We start from the raw sequence: 16001 nt of genomic DNA on the forward strand, positions 1-16001 counted from the left end.
CCCAGTGCCAGAGGATGCAAAGTCAGGAACTGTGGTGGCCCTGATGAGTGTCACGGACCAGGACTCAGGGCTGAACAAGCAGGTCAGTCTGCGTATTCCCCCTGGCCTCCCCTTCATGCTCAACTCTTTCAAGAACTCCTACACCTTAGTGACCCAGGGCAAGCTGGACCATGAGAAAGCAGCAGCCTACAATATCACAGTTACGGCTACTGACTCTGGGAGCCCCCCTCTCTCCTCCCAGAAGGTGATCCATGTGGAGATCTCTGACATCAATGACAATCCTCCACGCTTTGAGGAACCTGTGTACTCAGTTTACATCCCTGAGAACAACCCCCTTGGAGTCTTGCTTTGCACTATCAAAGCCACTGACCCGGATGTTGCCGAAAATGCCTATGTGTCCTATTCTCTACTGGATGGGGAGATTGAAGGGCTACCTGTTACCTCCTATGTCTCCATTAAATCTGACAGTGGCAACATGTATGCTGTCAAATCCTTTGACTATGAGACATTAAGGGAGTTCCAGGTGCTTGTCCAGGCTCAGGATGCTGGGATCCCATCACTGAGCAGCACTGTCAGTGTCCACATCTATGTGGTAGACGAGAATGATCATGCTCCACAGATTCTGTATCCTACCTCAACCAACACTTCAGCAGCCCTGGAGATGATCCCACGCTTGGCAAATGCTGGATATTTGGTAACCAAAATTATAGCCATTGATGGGGACTCAGGACAAAATGCCTGGTTGTTCTACCACCTGGTTCAAACCTCAGATCCAGATTTGTTCAGGGTAGAGCTCCATACTGGGGAGATAAGGACTACTCGCAAACTGAGGGAGGAGAGCACACCTACTTACAACCTGACGGTGGAGGTGAGAGACAATGGAGAGCCACCGATGTCCTCATCAGTAGCCATCACTGTTGCTGTGGTGGACAGAGTTTCCAAAATCATCCCTGATACAAGAAGGCACATTAAAAGTCCGAGCAATTACTCAGAAATCACTCTTTATCTCATTATTGCTTTGTGCGCCATCTCCTTCGTTTTCCTTTTCACAATCATTGGGCTTACTGTTATCAAGTGCTACAGATACAGTTTGTATGGGGACTCCTGCTGTACAGGTTTCTGTGGGGTCAGAGAACGGTGCCCTGCTGAACTCTACAAGCAGGCCAACAACAACATCGATGCGAGGTTGCCGCACGGTTTAAAAGTGCAGCCCCATTTCATTGAAGTGAGGGGCAATGGGTCTCTGACTAAGACCTACTGCTATAAGGCATGCCTAACTGCAGGATCAGGAAGTGACACTTTTATGTTTTACAATACCTGTGGCCCAACAGGAACGGGTCCCTCTGCAGTGGTGACTGAGAGGCATCTGACAGGACAGAGTGGGCAGAGTGCACAAAACCTGATTATACTTAAAAATGACTCCATTACTCCTAACGAGGTGAGGCTATATTGATAAATGGTCAGCACAGTGCAGATTTTTACTTAAGAAAAGGTTCAAACTGGAAAACTCAGATTATGTGTAGTTATCTCCTTTTGGTCTTGCTGACACAGCTACAAGACATGGTTCTAAAGTATGCTAATGTGTGCAATGCATTTTGTTTCTAGGTAAATACTGGGTCTTTCAGGGTCCATTTGGTAAGTTCAGTATGTTTGTCTGTTTGAGATTCACTTCATTTCTGCAGCATATGCTATGTAGAATATTGCCTCCGTCCCTTTTCTCTTACACATCTAAAATTGCCTGCTGTCATAGAGTGCTAAGGAATGACAGATGTGGTTTTAAATCTTTAATGCTACAACTAATATTGCAGGAAAAAAATAAAAAAAATAGATTAGCCTGGAAATCAATAGGTTACCTTATGGCAATTATAGATGTTTGCTACTGCATTGATTTTATACCTGTGCAAAGTTGTTGGATTTAGATCATAACAAAAATGTGCTTTGCTTTCTGATGTGGGCATATTTTAGTTGTCTGAAAGCTGCAAGCCCTTCTTTGGTAGTATTTGTTCTACCCAGTGCTGCATTTTATGTTTTCTCGACAGTGACAATCCAGTGATATCTTTACAGAGGATTACAACACATTACCGTTGTTATGTTGCAGTGTGACAACTTCTAACCTGCTGGGTTGATATTGAAAATTGTTTAACACCTATGGTTTGACCGGCAGTGTTATTAACCTTTTCAATATTTTCCCACAGTGAAGAATTAACGGTTGCTCTATGCTAGCATGCAGCCAGTCTGCAGTTAGTGCGTAGTTTGCACGCCCTGCACTTTCCTTTGTACAGTTAATGGATTTAAACTGAGAAACACTGGAAACATTAATTCTGGTTCACAAAAGGAAAATTTTGCGATTACTGTGTGTTGTTTGTATCCTAGGATTGTGGCAGTCATAGGATTGGTTCATGCATTAATGTATGGTATGCTTCTGGATGTGGGGAAGCTAGGGGGGTAATTGTGGTGGAATAGAAAGGAGCCTGACTTATGTACTGTTGATGCAGAAATCTAAATTATTTCTTTATTTCTTTATACTTATTCACATATGAAGATGTAAGCCTCTTTTGCAACTGGTGTTTAGTTACACAAAGATACACAAATCTTAAGGACTAGAAAGTCTTCCATATAAGTGCTTTTAAAAAGTAGCAATCATCTATTTAAAATTAATCCATTTAAAGTTAATGCAGTGTTTTTCTATAAATCACAGTGGTGTGGTCTGGAGGATTTTTTTTTGCTTTTCTGTGCGTTTTTTGTACCTTAAAATCTCTCTGAGTGTAATAAAATATAGAATCTCTTTGATATAGGAGGGAACATGAAAGTGAAATATTCTGCAAAATACACATCTTAAATCTGATTTCCTGGAAAAAAAAAAGTAATTGAAAATGGCTTCACTTTGGATGCATGAGCAGTAGGTAGGAAATTAGTTTAACAGACAGATTCCTATCACATTTTAGGGAATCAATCCATTCAATGCAATGAATTAGCAAGTTTTGAAAACCAGTGCAGATCAGGCAAGGGCTGGTCTTGGAGTATAGAAGACATTTAGAGAACAAACTAGCAAAGGCCTTTCTGTGTCTACTTATGATCCAGAAGAAGAATCAGTTATTACAGTAGTTCTGTGTGATTTAAACTGAAGGGAAATTCTGGCAAATGCTACTTGTCACAAGTACTTTTCTTAGGTCTCCAGTTCTTAAACTGACCTGTGGTAGTACCTACTATGAAGATATATCAGTGCCAGGTGTCATGAGAAAATTGGTGGATGTAATGGCATTCACTAGTTACTAATTCCTAGCTAATAGCATACTATAACATTATATGTCTTTCTCTTGTTTCAGCCTCAGCATATACGCTGAAGATATCATCCATTGCTTAGTAACACCATATTCTACATTTTAAGCATAATAATCTTCATATTACTAGATCTTTGGAGAACTGTGTTTCTCTTTTTAGTTAAAGTGAACTTTAATTAGTTTCTATAGGCTGTCCTTTACTTGTGAAGCTCAGTGACAGGTATCATTGCCCCGTGACATTTTACAGTTAATTTCTGATGTGTGTGTTGCTTCTGGAGAATGTAAACAGGTCTTCCCCTCTCTCTTTTTCCCTCCCTCCCTTCTCTTTCTCACTCGCTCTCTCACTCTCGACAGGTTTTGGAAATGGATCTTCTATAAACTGTTAAGGGATAAGGATAGGACCAGCTGAATGGTCTTGCATGCATACATACCATGCATAGGGTTTCATGGAAACTAATGTTTTACAGTGAGATGACAAATATTTTGAAGTTATTCGGTATTAATCTCAGTAATACTTGATGCAAATAGATCTTAGCCCTTTTCATATTTACCAGTAATTTCAGAGATATTAGTAATTACTCTGTACTAAGTTGTGAATGACTTCACTGGGTCATTACATGGATGCAATAGAGTGGAAAAAGAAGCGTATTAAGGATAAGCAGGGGGTTCTTTGTATCCGTTGATGCACTGATGCCTGACTTCTGACTTGTATTGCTCATGTCATAATAGTGTAATGGGAGCTCATTTCTGCAAGGTAGGCTCTGCTTCTGTGTTCACCCTGCTTTTATACCATTATAAGAATATCTCAAACCAAGTAAGTTTGGTAACAGAAGAAATCTGCTACCACAGCAGCAGTGAAAACCTTAGTTATTGCTGGAAGGAGTCTAGTGATAAGGATCAGAATGTGGGGTTAATGAGAATCACTCTCTCATCAGCTAGATCACTGCTACAGGGTGACCAGGCAGGTAATGCAGACAAAAATATAAAAATGGCAAAGTATTGTGGCGTCATTGCTGGAATCATGTGAGGTTATGAATAGCCTGGATTCCTGCCTTTTGGGAGGGGGTGTATGCAGAAGTGAAAGAGTGCATGAAGGTGTGATTTTGCTACAGGGCACTGCTGCAGTGATGATCTGTCATTTTCAGGGAAGGTTTAAATGTTTCAGTCTTGTGTCCCTTTCTTTATACGTCTGTGGAGATGCTGAGTGATGTCTGAGTGGTTTTTCTTTTCATCTCTCCTGTCTTGCTGTTATGGAAGGATAGGATAGGATAGGATAGGATAGGATAGGATAGGATAGGATAGGATAGGATAGGATAGGATAGGATAGGATAGGATAGGATAGGATAGGATAGGAGAACCTTCAAAGAGCATCTAGTCCAGCTTCTGTGCAGTTCAATCATTCATTATGTCTTGTGTCTAACGATAACCTTTTCCTTTCAATGCAGAGATGAACAATTAGACTGACACACATTTTAGCTGAAGTTTTCTGCCCCAGAAGTACATTCCTAACGATGAGCAGGCAGTTTGAGGCCTTGGCAAAACTAAATACGAGTGCTTCTGATTATAGATTTCCTTTTACCTTTTGTGTGTGTGTGTGGTGGCACATGTGGCTGACAAAATATGATGATTCATGCAGTGTCCATAACTAAGTTTCCATGGTGTTCTGTGCATGCTTTTCAGAAAGAACAAAAGCTGTAAATCAGTGATGGTAAGATCAAGCAATTCATTAGAGTTTTTACAGTTGTTTGAGCACACTGCTCTGCTTCTGGCTTCCCCTCTGTATTTTGCTCTTCAAAGACAGCTTGCTAAGCATGTGGGAAAAAAAAACAGGCAACACTTGAACACATCTTGATACTGCTTTTAAATAAAAGTGTTTTGAAGTGTCTAAATCTAGTAAACCCACAGCATTGTCTGGAGCAATCTTTCCAAGAGATTTCTCACAGAGGCTTTAAAGGTATTAATGGTGGAGTATCTTACAAACTCAGTTCAAGAACTTAAGCCTTTAAGAAATTCTCCAGCCCTACTGACATTGTAAAGGTTAGCTATAAATGTTTGTCCTTTTGTTTAGGGGCAGTGTCTGGACCTGTTTTGCTAAGCAGGGACAACGCTTTGTGCTTGAGGGAAATCAAACTCCTAGTGGGATGCTTACTGCTGTGCCAGCAGAAATTTGCATCCAGTATTAAATGGAGGAGTTTTCCTTGTCTTGAAACTCATTACATATACTTTACAGAAGTACTTGCCTGTTCCTTTCACCATAGTTTTCTGAGAGTTAGACATGCAAATCAACAATGCTAGGAAGCAAATCTTTGGGCTATCTTCAGGAATTTTGCACTTTTCCAGTTTCCATTCTGAATTTTGTATGATGAATGCAAGTTCAGACTATAAGTAGTATTCTACATTGGATTAATTCTAAGCATATTCTGAAGGGAATCAGTAATAGAAATCTTTGTTTTCTTACATCTGTCAGCATCATCTCAATGGAAAATAAGCAGAGCTATGAGCGGTCAGAGATTGTAAAAAGCCTTTTATTATTTTTCCTTCAAAGAGCATATATTTGATAAATATATCTTATGTCATTCAGTTGTGTGTTTGCATGGAAAGAGGAATGGATGGGGATGCTTTTAGCAGTCGCATCAGCTGGTAACTGTTTGTAAATGTTTGATTCATACTTCTCTACCTCTGGCAGACCCTGTTCTAACACCCACAGAAATCAATGGGAGGCTTTGCATAGGTTTTCCTGAGTATGGGATCAGGACAACATTAAAATCTTTCAGAAGTTCCCTCTGTCCCAGGGACAAATCCTTAGTGTGCTAAATCATTAGCTAAAAAAAATGACCAGGCAAAATTTTTGTAACAATTTATTCTGTTAAACTTCTCTATGTGCCCATGAAATGCTTAAATTAACCCATACCGTGCAGTTTAAGAACAACTGTGTGAAATTTTGCATGAGCTTTTTTTGCTGTTTTTCAGTTGCTTATCAAACTTTCAGATAGGGTCGATGGGTTGATCACATTAATGCTTGTGGTTATGTGGTTGGTGGAATGTAACCCTGGTGCCTGGAAGAACCAGAAGAAGCAAACTACTGGCATGAGGTGATCACCTAGTGTGGTGGCAAGCACTGCTATAGGCACCTTGACAGATTTTGACTCATCTTACAACTATGATGTTATGTGCTGTTATTAAATCGGAAAAAAGCAAGTGATAGGAGGAACTGGGAATGGTGTTGGATTGTGTGGTTTCTCTCACCTCAACTGTTGCATGGCAAGGGCAAGACCACTAGACGTGACACATGGCCTCCAAAAACATCTAAGGGAGAAGGCAGGCTACGAATACATTAAAGTTAGTAAAATGGACTTGTGTGTGACAGCGAGTGTCTTGTGACAAGGTGGGAGCTGCAGACATAAAGGGAACAGTATTATCTTCATCAGCAGTATGTAACATACTGACTGCATGGGGATTTACAAGTGGGAACTTTCTGGTCCACTTCAGATTCTGTGTTTCTCTTTGCACTTCCTCTCTGTACTCATGCTTCCTGACCAGCTGTGCCCTGTCCCGTTGTTGCTGACCTGTGACATGGCAAAGCCTCTGACAGGGCTTTGCAGAGGAGCCAACTGACAGCATTCAGCTTTTAGTAATGTAGTCTCCTGTCCTGTGGGACTGTGCCAAAGACGCTACTCTACTTTGAGGTTGGCCATATTGTGCCACAACACAGTGACTGCTAACAGTACAGTTCAGTATGCCAGGTTTCAGTTTGTGGTCTGGTAAAAACGAACTGTTTAGAACCAGAGATAAAGGCCAACTCAAGCATGCAGACTGGGAATGCCTGATGGCTCTGTAAGAACGTTACTAATGCATCTGAACTGGGAAATTAATGAACAGGTTTGCTTCTCAACTACTATGCTGGCACTTAAATTATTGGTCATATTTTGCTTTTACGTTTAAAACCAGAGGATCTTAAGGAATTACTTTCTGTAACAGAACAAAAAGAAAAGCCAGTTACATTGACAAAATTGGAATTTCACCAGTTTTGCAAAATGCAGGACATTTGTCTATGATAACAGAAGTGCAAGACAAACATGCATCTCTTGCTAAGGCCCAGCCATGCAGTACACACATGGTAAAATTGTGCCTAGACAAAGGCAGACTGCTGTCCAACTGCCTGCTTCCCCTGTTCTTACTGTGAAGAATTTATAAAGTAGTCCTCAGACATTGAACTTTTCCATTAAAAAGCAGCCCCCCAGAGTGTCTGAAAGCCGAATGTGTTGTGCAGGATTCTGGTTGGGATAGAGTTACTTTTCATCCTAGTATGGTGCTATGTTTTGGAATTGTGATGAAAATAGCGTTTTTCATGGTGAAGTTTTTATTTTTCCATTTTTTTCCCCTTTTTTTTTTTTTTTACACCCCCCCCCCCCCCCCAATTTATTAATCTGTCTTTAGCTCAATCTGTGAGCTTTCTAACTTTTGCTCCTCCAATTCTTTTTTCCCATTGTGCTGCAGGCATGGGGGAGTGAGCGAGGGACTATGTGAGGTTTAGCTGCATATGCATTAAAGCATAACCCCAGTAGATCTTCCTATCTCCAGAATATATGTGCCTGAGAAAATTCATTCTGACCCTCTGGGACCAGCACTACAGCCCTGCCTTAAGAGCAATAGCGAATAGAGAACTGATTGCCACAGCTTCTGGATAGTAACCCTAGAAAATACCACAGTCTCCTAGTTTCTAATATTTCTGTTATACTGACACGATGAGTCTTGGTTGATACCATGTGGAATGAGAATTTCTAACTGATGAGATTCTCCTGCCATCATCACCTATTTATGATCTAATATCTGAAAGTTTCCACTGCAACAGAACATAGATTTTTCTTTTTTGTTGTTGTTGCTTTTTGTTTGTTTGTTTTCAGCTGAGAGCTTTCCAGCTCTTGGCTAGAAAACAAAAATCTATGTGCAGTGAGAGAGTGGACATTTTTCTCTTTTCTAGTCCTACCCAATTCATGTCAGACTTTTCCAGCTCTTTCTCATGTCAGTTCATCTGTGTTTTGACTAGGACTGTGGTAAGACTCTTCCTCTTCATGCTGCCTATAAGCTTGTGCAAATTTATAACCTGCACCTTTCCTATTGCAAACAACAGGACGGGGACTTCCACCCCGCCCCCCCCCCCCCCCCCCCCCCGAGTCTAACAGTTCCCCTTCTATAAGAAAACCCCCAGCAGAGGAAAAGCCAAATCTTCTGGTGTCAGCACCCTTCATACATTAAGAAAGACAAACTCAGGAAAGGGTCTGATTAGTGTGTATTGTTTTCTGTCTTCTTTCACTTTGTAGTCTTATATGGTTGACTTCATAATTGCCTTGCCATCCCTGGGACTGGGGCCAAAATGGAATGAATCAGAAAATACTGGAACCATGCATAATGGGTTCCTCGTCAAGCTGCGTTTTGCTAAACTCAGCAAAACCTGAGTGTGCCAGAGAACTGGGGGCTAAATGGGAAGGAAATTGCTAGTGCAGATGTTTAATGTGTGGTTGCAAATAGCAGTCTCCTCCCTTTTGTGTAATTCAGACCATAAAGAATACTAAGGATGCACACCATAGAAGAGCATCTTACTCTTGGGTGAAGCTGGACTCAGGAAGTGTGGTGATGGAGCGATGGTGGAAGTTGTAATTGCTCCATTTTTATTTGAATAAAACCTATTGATCCAGGGAAAAGCATGCCCCAAACCTCAAGAGGAAATACAGAGCTGGCTGTAAATAATTCATAGCATTCAACACTTTCCTTTTCTGTTTCAAGTACTGGGGCCAAATTCATTTCTGATCTGCCTCCAATAGCTCGAAGAGAATTAAACCATTACTATCATTTATTATTTGTGTGTTTGGCACTGTATGAGACACACCAGGAATGAGTCTAGTCCATTATATTTCTGGACAAAAGTTTTCTCCTTGGATTCAAGTGCCTGAAGTTAAGCACTGTCTGTAATATCGCATGCAGAATAAAGTCTTGAGAAGCCTGAGAAATAGCCTTGTTATGTGCTTAGTGCTATATAGAAGAGAATAATTTCAAAGGACATCAGTTTGCAATTGTAGGCCATAATTGAGAATTCTTGTGTTGGTCCCCTGACAACAAAAAAGAGATTTTTCTGGAACAAATTTTCATCAGCAGAGGATTTCTTAGCTATCTCTTTATTTAGCAAGCCATTTTACAGCATGTTAGCATATGCTGAGGTTTGTTGGTCAAAGGGTATTGCTGTTTATCTTCCCCTTCCTTCCCCTGTGCCTTCTGATGAATATGGAGAATGTAGTTGTTCTTGATATTATAAAAGAAAATGTCTGCCTTTGATAAAAGACTTGCTGCAGTCTGCAAATTTGATACAATCTAGTGCAGTCCTCTGCCGTATGCTAAATGCCAGCACAAGCTTCATGGCAAACAGGAGCCCACATCTCCTTCACAGGGGGCTGCATTTTATATGTCCTCAGACAGATGCTATCCAGTGCAGCAGCTGAGTTTCCTTGACTCATTAAGTAAAGAAGTAGAATGTGTATTATGATTTTATCATCCTTTTTTTTTCCTATGCTCAGAATGTTTATGAATATGCAAAATAACTTGTCACCAGTTTTCAGCATTAAATGTCTTTCCACAAAGATCATCTCTAGCCAAAGGCCTTGGCATCCAAACAAGTTGTTTTGTTACAGAGATGATCTCTGTGTGTCCATTTGAAAGTTTAGATTTGTAGAAGAATTTGTTTGAAGAATTTGAAGAATTTGCCAGTTATGAATATTCACAAAAAGCGAGTAGTTGCATTCAGACTCTGACAACAAACACAAAATTAGCCAGATATACATGTTTTTCAGCTTATTTAACACACACTAACAATTTTTTTCTGGGCTTATGTTTCTACAGCCAAAACACCCCAATCCTGACTGGCGCTACTCTGCATCCCTAAGGGCAGGAATGCAAAGGTATGTAGTGTGCTTCTGGGCAAAGGGGAATTCTGTCTTTGGCCTCTGTGAAAAGGACAAAGCTGTCTGGATTCTCTGATGTGCCAGACTGATGATATCTGTATGCTGAGATGGAAAGAAGGTTCTGCTGCTGTCACTTTCAATCTCCAGGTGTTACAAATTTGATCTGACTACATATTCTGCTATTACTGTACTACCGCAGAGCTGTGCTTTTGTTGTGTTTGCCTCCTTCCTTTTTTATGTTGACTGTCAAGGCATAATTGCTCCAATTATTGAATTATTTAATTGTGATTCTACACTTCTTGTTTACTTTAAAGCTCCCTGTTATCATTAATGTTGATATGCTTCAATAGACTGTCTGCAGCATTGATACGTTTTCCATCTTGCTGTCTCTCGTTACCATAGAAGTATTCAGCTCCTACAGCCCATTTATTACCCACGTGGTACAATCAAGGTTACTACCACAGTTTAAAGAACATTTTAAAGATAAGAAACAGATTTCCAGATAAGGCAAAGTGAAGCTGGGTCCAAATTTCTTTTGACTGAAATTCCTCTGGTGAGCAGTCTCTGCTATAATTTGCTACTCAGTACATCTGGAAAGAATTATAATGAAGCCTTCTTTTTGTAGAGCCTAGATAAAATATATTTGCTTCTATTTCATGAACTGATTAGCAAACTGGTCTTATGTTAAGGTGTAATCTGACATGATTAATAATGCTACCTTACAGATTGAGATGCAAATATAAGGCTGTGATAATTCCTAGTGATACTGCAGGTGCAGAAATTTATACTTTTTCCAAAGCTGTTGATGCAGTGGGGCTGTGGCCATCACCTTTTATCTATTATCCACAGTATTGTAGTCTTAAGGGAGAAGTCCAAAACTCAGATTCTGACTGTCCATCCCTGAGACTGTGCTTCATGTTGATGATGGCAGTCAGGCTGCTGTGTTCTTGCTGTTTATCTGGTGGTGTTTTTTTTGGATCTCCAATTGCTTTCTGCAAAAGGAATGAACAGTCTGGGAAGAAGGATCCTGAAACAGGATTTTTCTCACCTACCTAAGTATCTCATTTACAGGTCCATGGATCCAGGTGTGCTCTTGTGTATTCCCAATCTGACCCTGTGGATCCACATTCCTTTTTATACCAAGTTCAAGATTTTGCCTGAAGATACTTGAACGATAAATGAAGAGTCAGAGCTCATATAAAGCAATTTGTCCCACATGCAGGGGAGCTAATGAAGCCTTTCTGAGAAACTGTGTGTTCCTCTGTTCTCTCACATCAGCGGCCCCATCCTTCTCTGAAATCTCAGTATCTAAGCCTGTGCGACCTACCCAACTGATGATTTTCATAAAATGCTCATTTTTTTTATAAAACACGTAGAAATTTGGTAACCATATGACCTTTGGCATTTGTCCCATTTAGTTGAAATTGCCCATCAAGGTCAGTTGGAAGTGTAGAATGGAGCTGAGAGGCAGATGAGCAGAGACAGGTTCACAGTCACAGAAATGTGTTTTTCTAATGAATCATACACAGATAAGGGCCTAGTTTTGCCTTAAAAGTAGGAGATTTTTCATTTCCTTCCATATAAGGTGCTGGCTAATATGGAGCACTGATGCTTTCAAAGCCAAGTGCTCACCATGATAAGATTTAATGTGATGCAGTTTCTACATTTGTATTATTTCTCCTTCTGAATTGTTCACAAGAGTAGTGTACTTACAGAAGCTCAGAATTAATTCAAGCAACTTTTTATTGTTTGCTTTAATGTTAATACATTATAACAGCAAAGAAGGTACAACTTCCTTGTTAGCAACTTCCAGCCATTGAAAGCAAAGTGTCCTGGAGGTATGGTTGTTTTTTAAATTATGCCACAACTGTGTTTTTTGATTATTTGTAGCAAGTCAGAATAGCTAGTTCTCCAGTGCGCCAGTAGAATTTGTTAGTGTGATGTAGTACTACAGCAGCACTTGCACAGTGACAAAAAGTTAGGACCTTTGAAGAGTAGCAGGAAAGGAGAATGTTATAAAGCCAGAGGTGTACTGTATAATCTAACCATGCTATATGCTTATTCAGTGCTGTGCATATGGAGGAGGCAGGAATCTTACGTGGAGGGCCAGGAGGGCCTGACCAGCAGTGGCCAACAGTCTCCAGTGCTACTCCCGGTAAGTGTAAAAGTCCAAAATGTATGTGGGGAATTAATGTTAAGTGAAATAGACTTCTTAGTCTTGTTTTTTCTATTGTTTTGTGTCTCAGAGTGAAGTTCATGTAAATTACTTTTTGGAGTCTAAATAGAGTGGAGTAATTAAGCCAAAAAAAAAGTCTTTACTGCCTTATATGAGCTCTGGTGATGAGAGTCTTTGATCCCAGCTCTCACCCTACCTGTGGAGGTTATTGGTTTGTATGGCCAAAGGTTTTACTTCTGATGTTTGAATTCAGATTCAAAATACCCATGATTAGGTCTAGAGCTGATTGATGTGTCCTCCATTTCAAAAGAACAGCAAAACTGGGTTAGGATCTTATCAATTTTGCCCCATTATTTTTACAAACCCAAGTCAGTTTGAATGCCTCTTCTTATTTTCTGCAGTTAAATTGAATGTTTTTTTGTTTGCTTGTTTGTCTGTTTGTTTTTCAAATTCTTCTTGTACGCATTGAGGGAAATTGAACTCACATTTGTGCTTAAATATAAAAATAAAATGTAATGAACAGTGCATTGAACAGAACCCTACCACCACAAGCAGTTCTACAAGGAGTCTGCAGAGATGCATCGTGAGCTGATTCCTTATATACACTTGCCCCAGCATTCATCATGTAAGTGTAGGCATGGGACACCTTAGCCCATTGCTACAAGACGATACATCAGCTATTTCTTTCTTATCACCTAGGGAAACTTCATTCCCTTACACAAAGTCATTCTGTCCCTGGCATTCCTGCTCCCAGCCAGTTTAACCCTTTCTGCAATCAGGCCTTCTTGCCCTCCATGTTAGGTCAATCCTTGGTCATGAATCACCATTGCTGAGCAGTTACAGTTTGAATTTCCCTTTCATTTCCTAGCTGTTTTCATTGACTAATACATAAAATTATAATTTTCTTGTCAAAATAAATGACCAAAAATACATGTTAGGATGTAACTTCATTTATTCAGCCACTCACTGATGACTTTACAGCAGTCAATAAGAGCCTAGATTGAGTTAGAAAAAATATTACCTGTATCTTTGCAGTGCAGGCAATAAAATATTCTCACTTTTTATGTTGGAACAGGAATAATATAGGGATGTACCAGAGCAGCCTGTCAGTGGTGTGAGCAGTGGTTTCAATCATATCCAAAATAAGCTGTCAACTTAGACTTCAAAATACGTTTCAACTGTGAGCTTTGTATGAAAGCTTTGTGAACATTTTGAATCCTCCAGAAATTTAAACAAGGAATGATGAACCTATCACAGAACCAGGTCAAATGCCCAGAAGTGGGTTCTCCAGGAGGAAAGATGTGAGAGCTGTTTTGTTGTTGTTTTTTATTTATTTATTTTCACTGCAAAACTTTCCCCTTGGCTTAAATTGATTTTTAAGGACTGAAGAGCAACTTCAGGATTTGTATTCATATCTACAACATATCCATGCACTAATGATGTCTAGCAAAATCCGTCTTGGTATTGCAGAAGGCCTATCTGCAAAAATAGATTCAGAAATCAGATATAATGGGCCCCTAGGCTATAGTTATCTGGTTATCCTGTGGTTTTCCATCTGTTACAGGTTTTGCAGGAAAACACAGCTTGTTCATGTTAAGTAGGGTGTGTAACTGTTTAGTTTACAGTCAGAAATGTCACCACAAGTACACTCCAACCTTTACAGAGGGTTTCCTCAGGCCATCAGCTGTACTAGTCATCCTTCACTGAGTGCTTTTTGCATTACCTTATTCCAAGGTCAATATGGATGCAAAAATTCACCCAGATGTTTGCTTGCTGTTCATCAAGATTTCTAATGCAGATTTTCTGAATGTAAATACAAAAGTAGGATGGTCCTACCTTCTGAGGAGGTCTGTTGGCATTTTGGTCACAGTGACCTGTCAACTAACTGCCCCCTGGTTTTCTTTTGTGGTCTTACTGTTTTAGACTCACTTTGGGAACCTGAATATCTCTTAGTCTGAGGAGTAGCACTAACCCTTGGCTCCTGGTGTTCTTTCCCTTCATGACCACATAATAAGGCACTTGTACAATGAATGTACACATGTCACACATGCGTTCATAAGTGTCAGTGGCTGTGAAGAATGGAAAAAAACTCTAAGGCAAGTGAGGGAAGAAGCTGGTAGGAGGCACTGTGGGGCTGGGCAGCAGAAGAGGTGGCAGTCCAAGTGCAAAGGCTATTTACAGTGGTCCTTGGACTGGCATCATAAATCATTGTTTCTCTGTGTTTTTTATTTCTAAGTAATGTGTCCAAACAAGTTGTAAGAAATACCATCAGCCCCTGGAAATATTTTTGCCATACAGAAAAACATGACTAATTAAAATGGCTTTATAGAGTATCCACACAAATTACAACTCCCTTTTAATCCAGTTTTTGTGAATCAGGTTCCTTGTGAAAGAATATCTTTTCCTGCACAACAGACTCTCTTCTTTCATCTTTGTCTGTTCCCAAGAGATTACTGACCTGACATAACAATAATTAGCCCTTTTTTAGCAAGTTTAAAGTAGTATCCTTCTCTACTCTTTGTAAGCAAAAGCTACAAGTATCCCTGGTCCTTCATAGCAAACAGATGATTCATAGGGAAAGCTCACTTAGGATTAATAAAAATTACTAAGTTAATTCATAGTTTGAGTACACGATCATGCATCACATTTTCAGCAATTTACTACACTGTTTTAGAATCCCATCTGCAGTTTCCCACAAATACTTCTTTCAGTACTCTTTTTTTTTTTTTTTTTACTGCTTAGGTTCAAGACTTGTGATATTTTTCGTTAGGTTATCATACACAACAGATGCAAAGATGTAACTCATTCTGATCAATTACACTTGATTGAGCCAACAAATAAATTTGCTCCTGAAACATCATTTGAATAAGTGGAGTACACCTGTGTCCAGATAAGCTGCTAGATAAGCTATTTATTATCTCTCTTACCATCAGCATATAGTGGCAGCTGCAGGTCTTGGCTTCTAATTACTATAAACCACTTCCACGCCTGTTCTGTGCATACATGTTCCATGCAGTTGTTTTAGTCAATTGATTAATCTCAATCAGGTTGTCACTAAACCATTAATTATTTAACAATCCACAATAGTCATGGAGAAGATGCCTCACAGACACACTTTCAGAGAGTTAATCAATGAGAGCATTCAAAGATGATGTCATTGAAATGCTTTAAGAAGGATGAACAAGTCAAGCGTTAAATCAGTAAATCCTTAATTCCCAAGATATCGCTGCACTCAAACATCACATGATCTTTCAGCAAATACGTTATTCAAACAAAACCAGGTCCTCATTTGCATGGACAGCACACTTATTGACTTTATGGCATATTACACTCATGCAGGGGATAGCAAATCTTGATTTAGTATTTTTTAATTGTCTTTACATTTTCTTGTGCACTAATCCAATGGTTTGTAGGTTTGTGGTCAGGATTCTTCACAATGAGGTGGGACAAGAAAGCTCAAAATCTCCCTAGGTGAAAGATAGCATTGGGTTTAGCTCCTTGTGGCATCTCATTTGGGCCCCACAAGCAACACAGTAAGCCTATGAAACACAGACAGATTTCTGTCTTCTGTTCTATGTCCTTTGACAGATT

At 39.8% G+C, this 16001-nt stretch overlaps 1 protein-coding gene across 5 annotated transcripts in view; it reads left to right on the top strand.

Annotated features, from left to right (window-relative positions):
- Positions 1–16001, top strand: part of LOC308177985 (protocadherin alpha-C2-like) — a 110202-nt gene that overhangs the window by 61022 nt on the left and 33179 nt on the right. For 4 of the 5 annotated variants that reach the window (XM_080555943.1, XM_080555942.1, XM_080555944.1 and 1 more), the window contains exons 2-3: positions 10173–10231; positions 12301–12389. In XM_080555943.1, coding sequence (XP_080412069.1) covers positions 10173–10231; positions 12301–12389 — 148 coding nt within the window. Of the gene's footprint in view, positions 1439–10172; positions 10232–12300; positions 12390–16001 lie in introns of all 5 variants that reach the window. The other variant, XM_080555946.1, reaches the window with a different exon arrangement.

Source organism: Anser brachyrhynchus (assembly GCF_964034855.1).
Source record: "Anser brachyrhynchus genome assembly, chromosome: 14".
Classification (NCBI taxonomy): Eukaryota; Metazoa; Chordata; class Aves; order Anseriformes; family Anatidae; genus Anser; species Anser brachyrhynchus.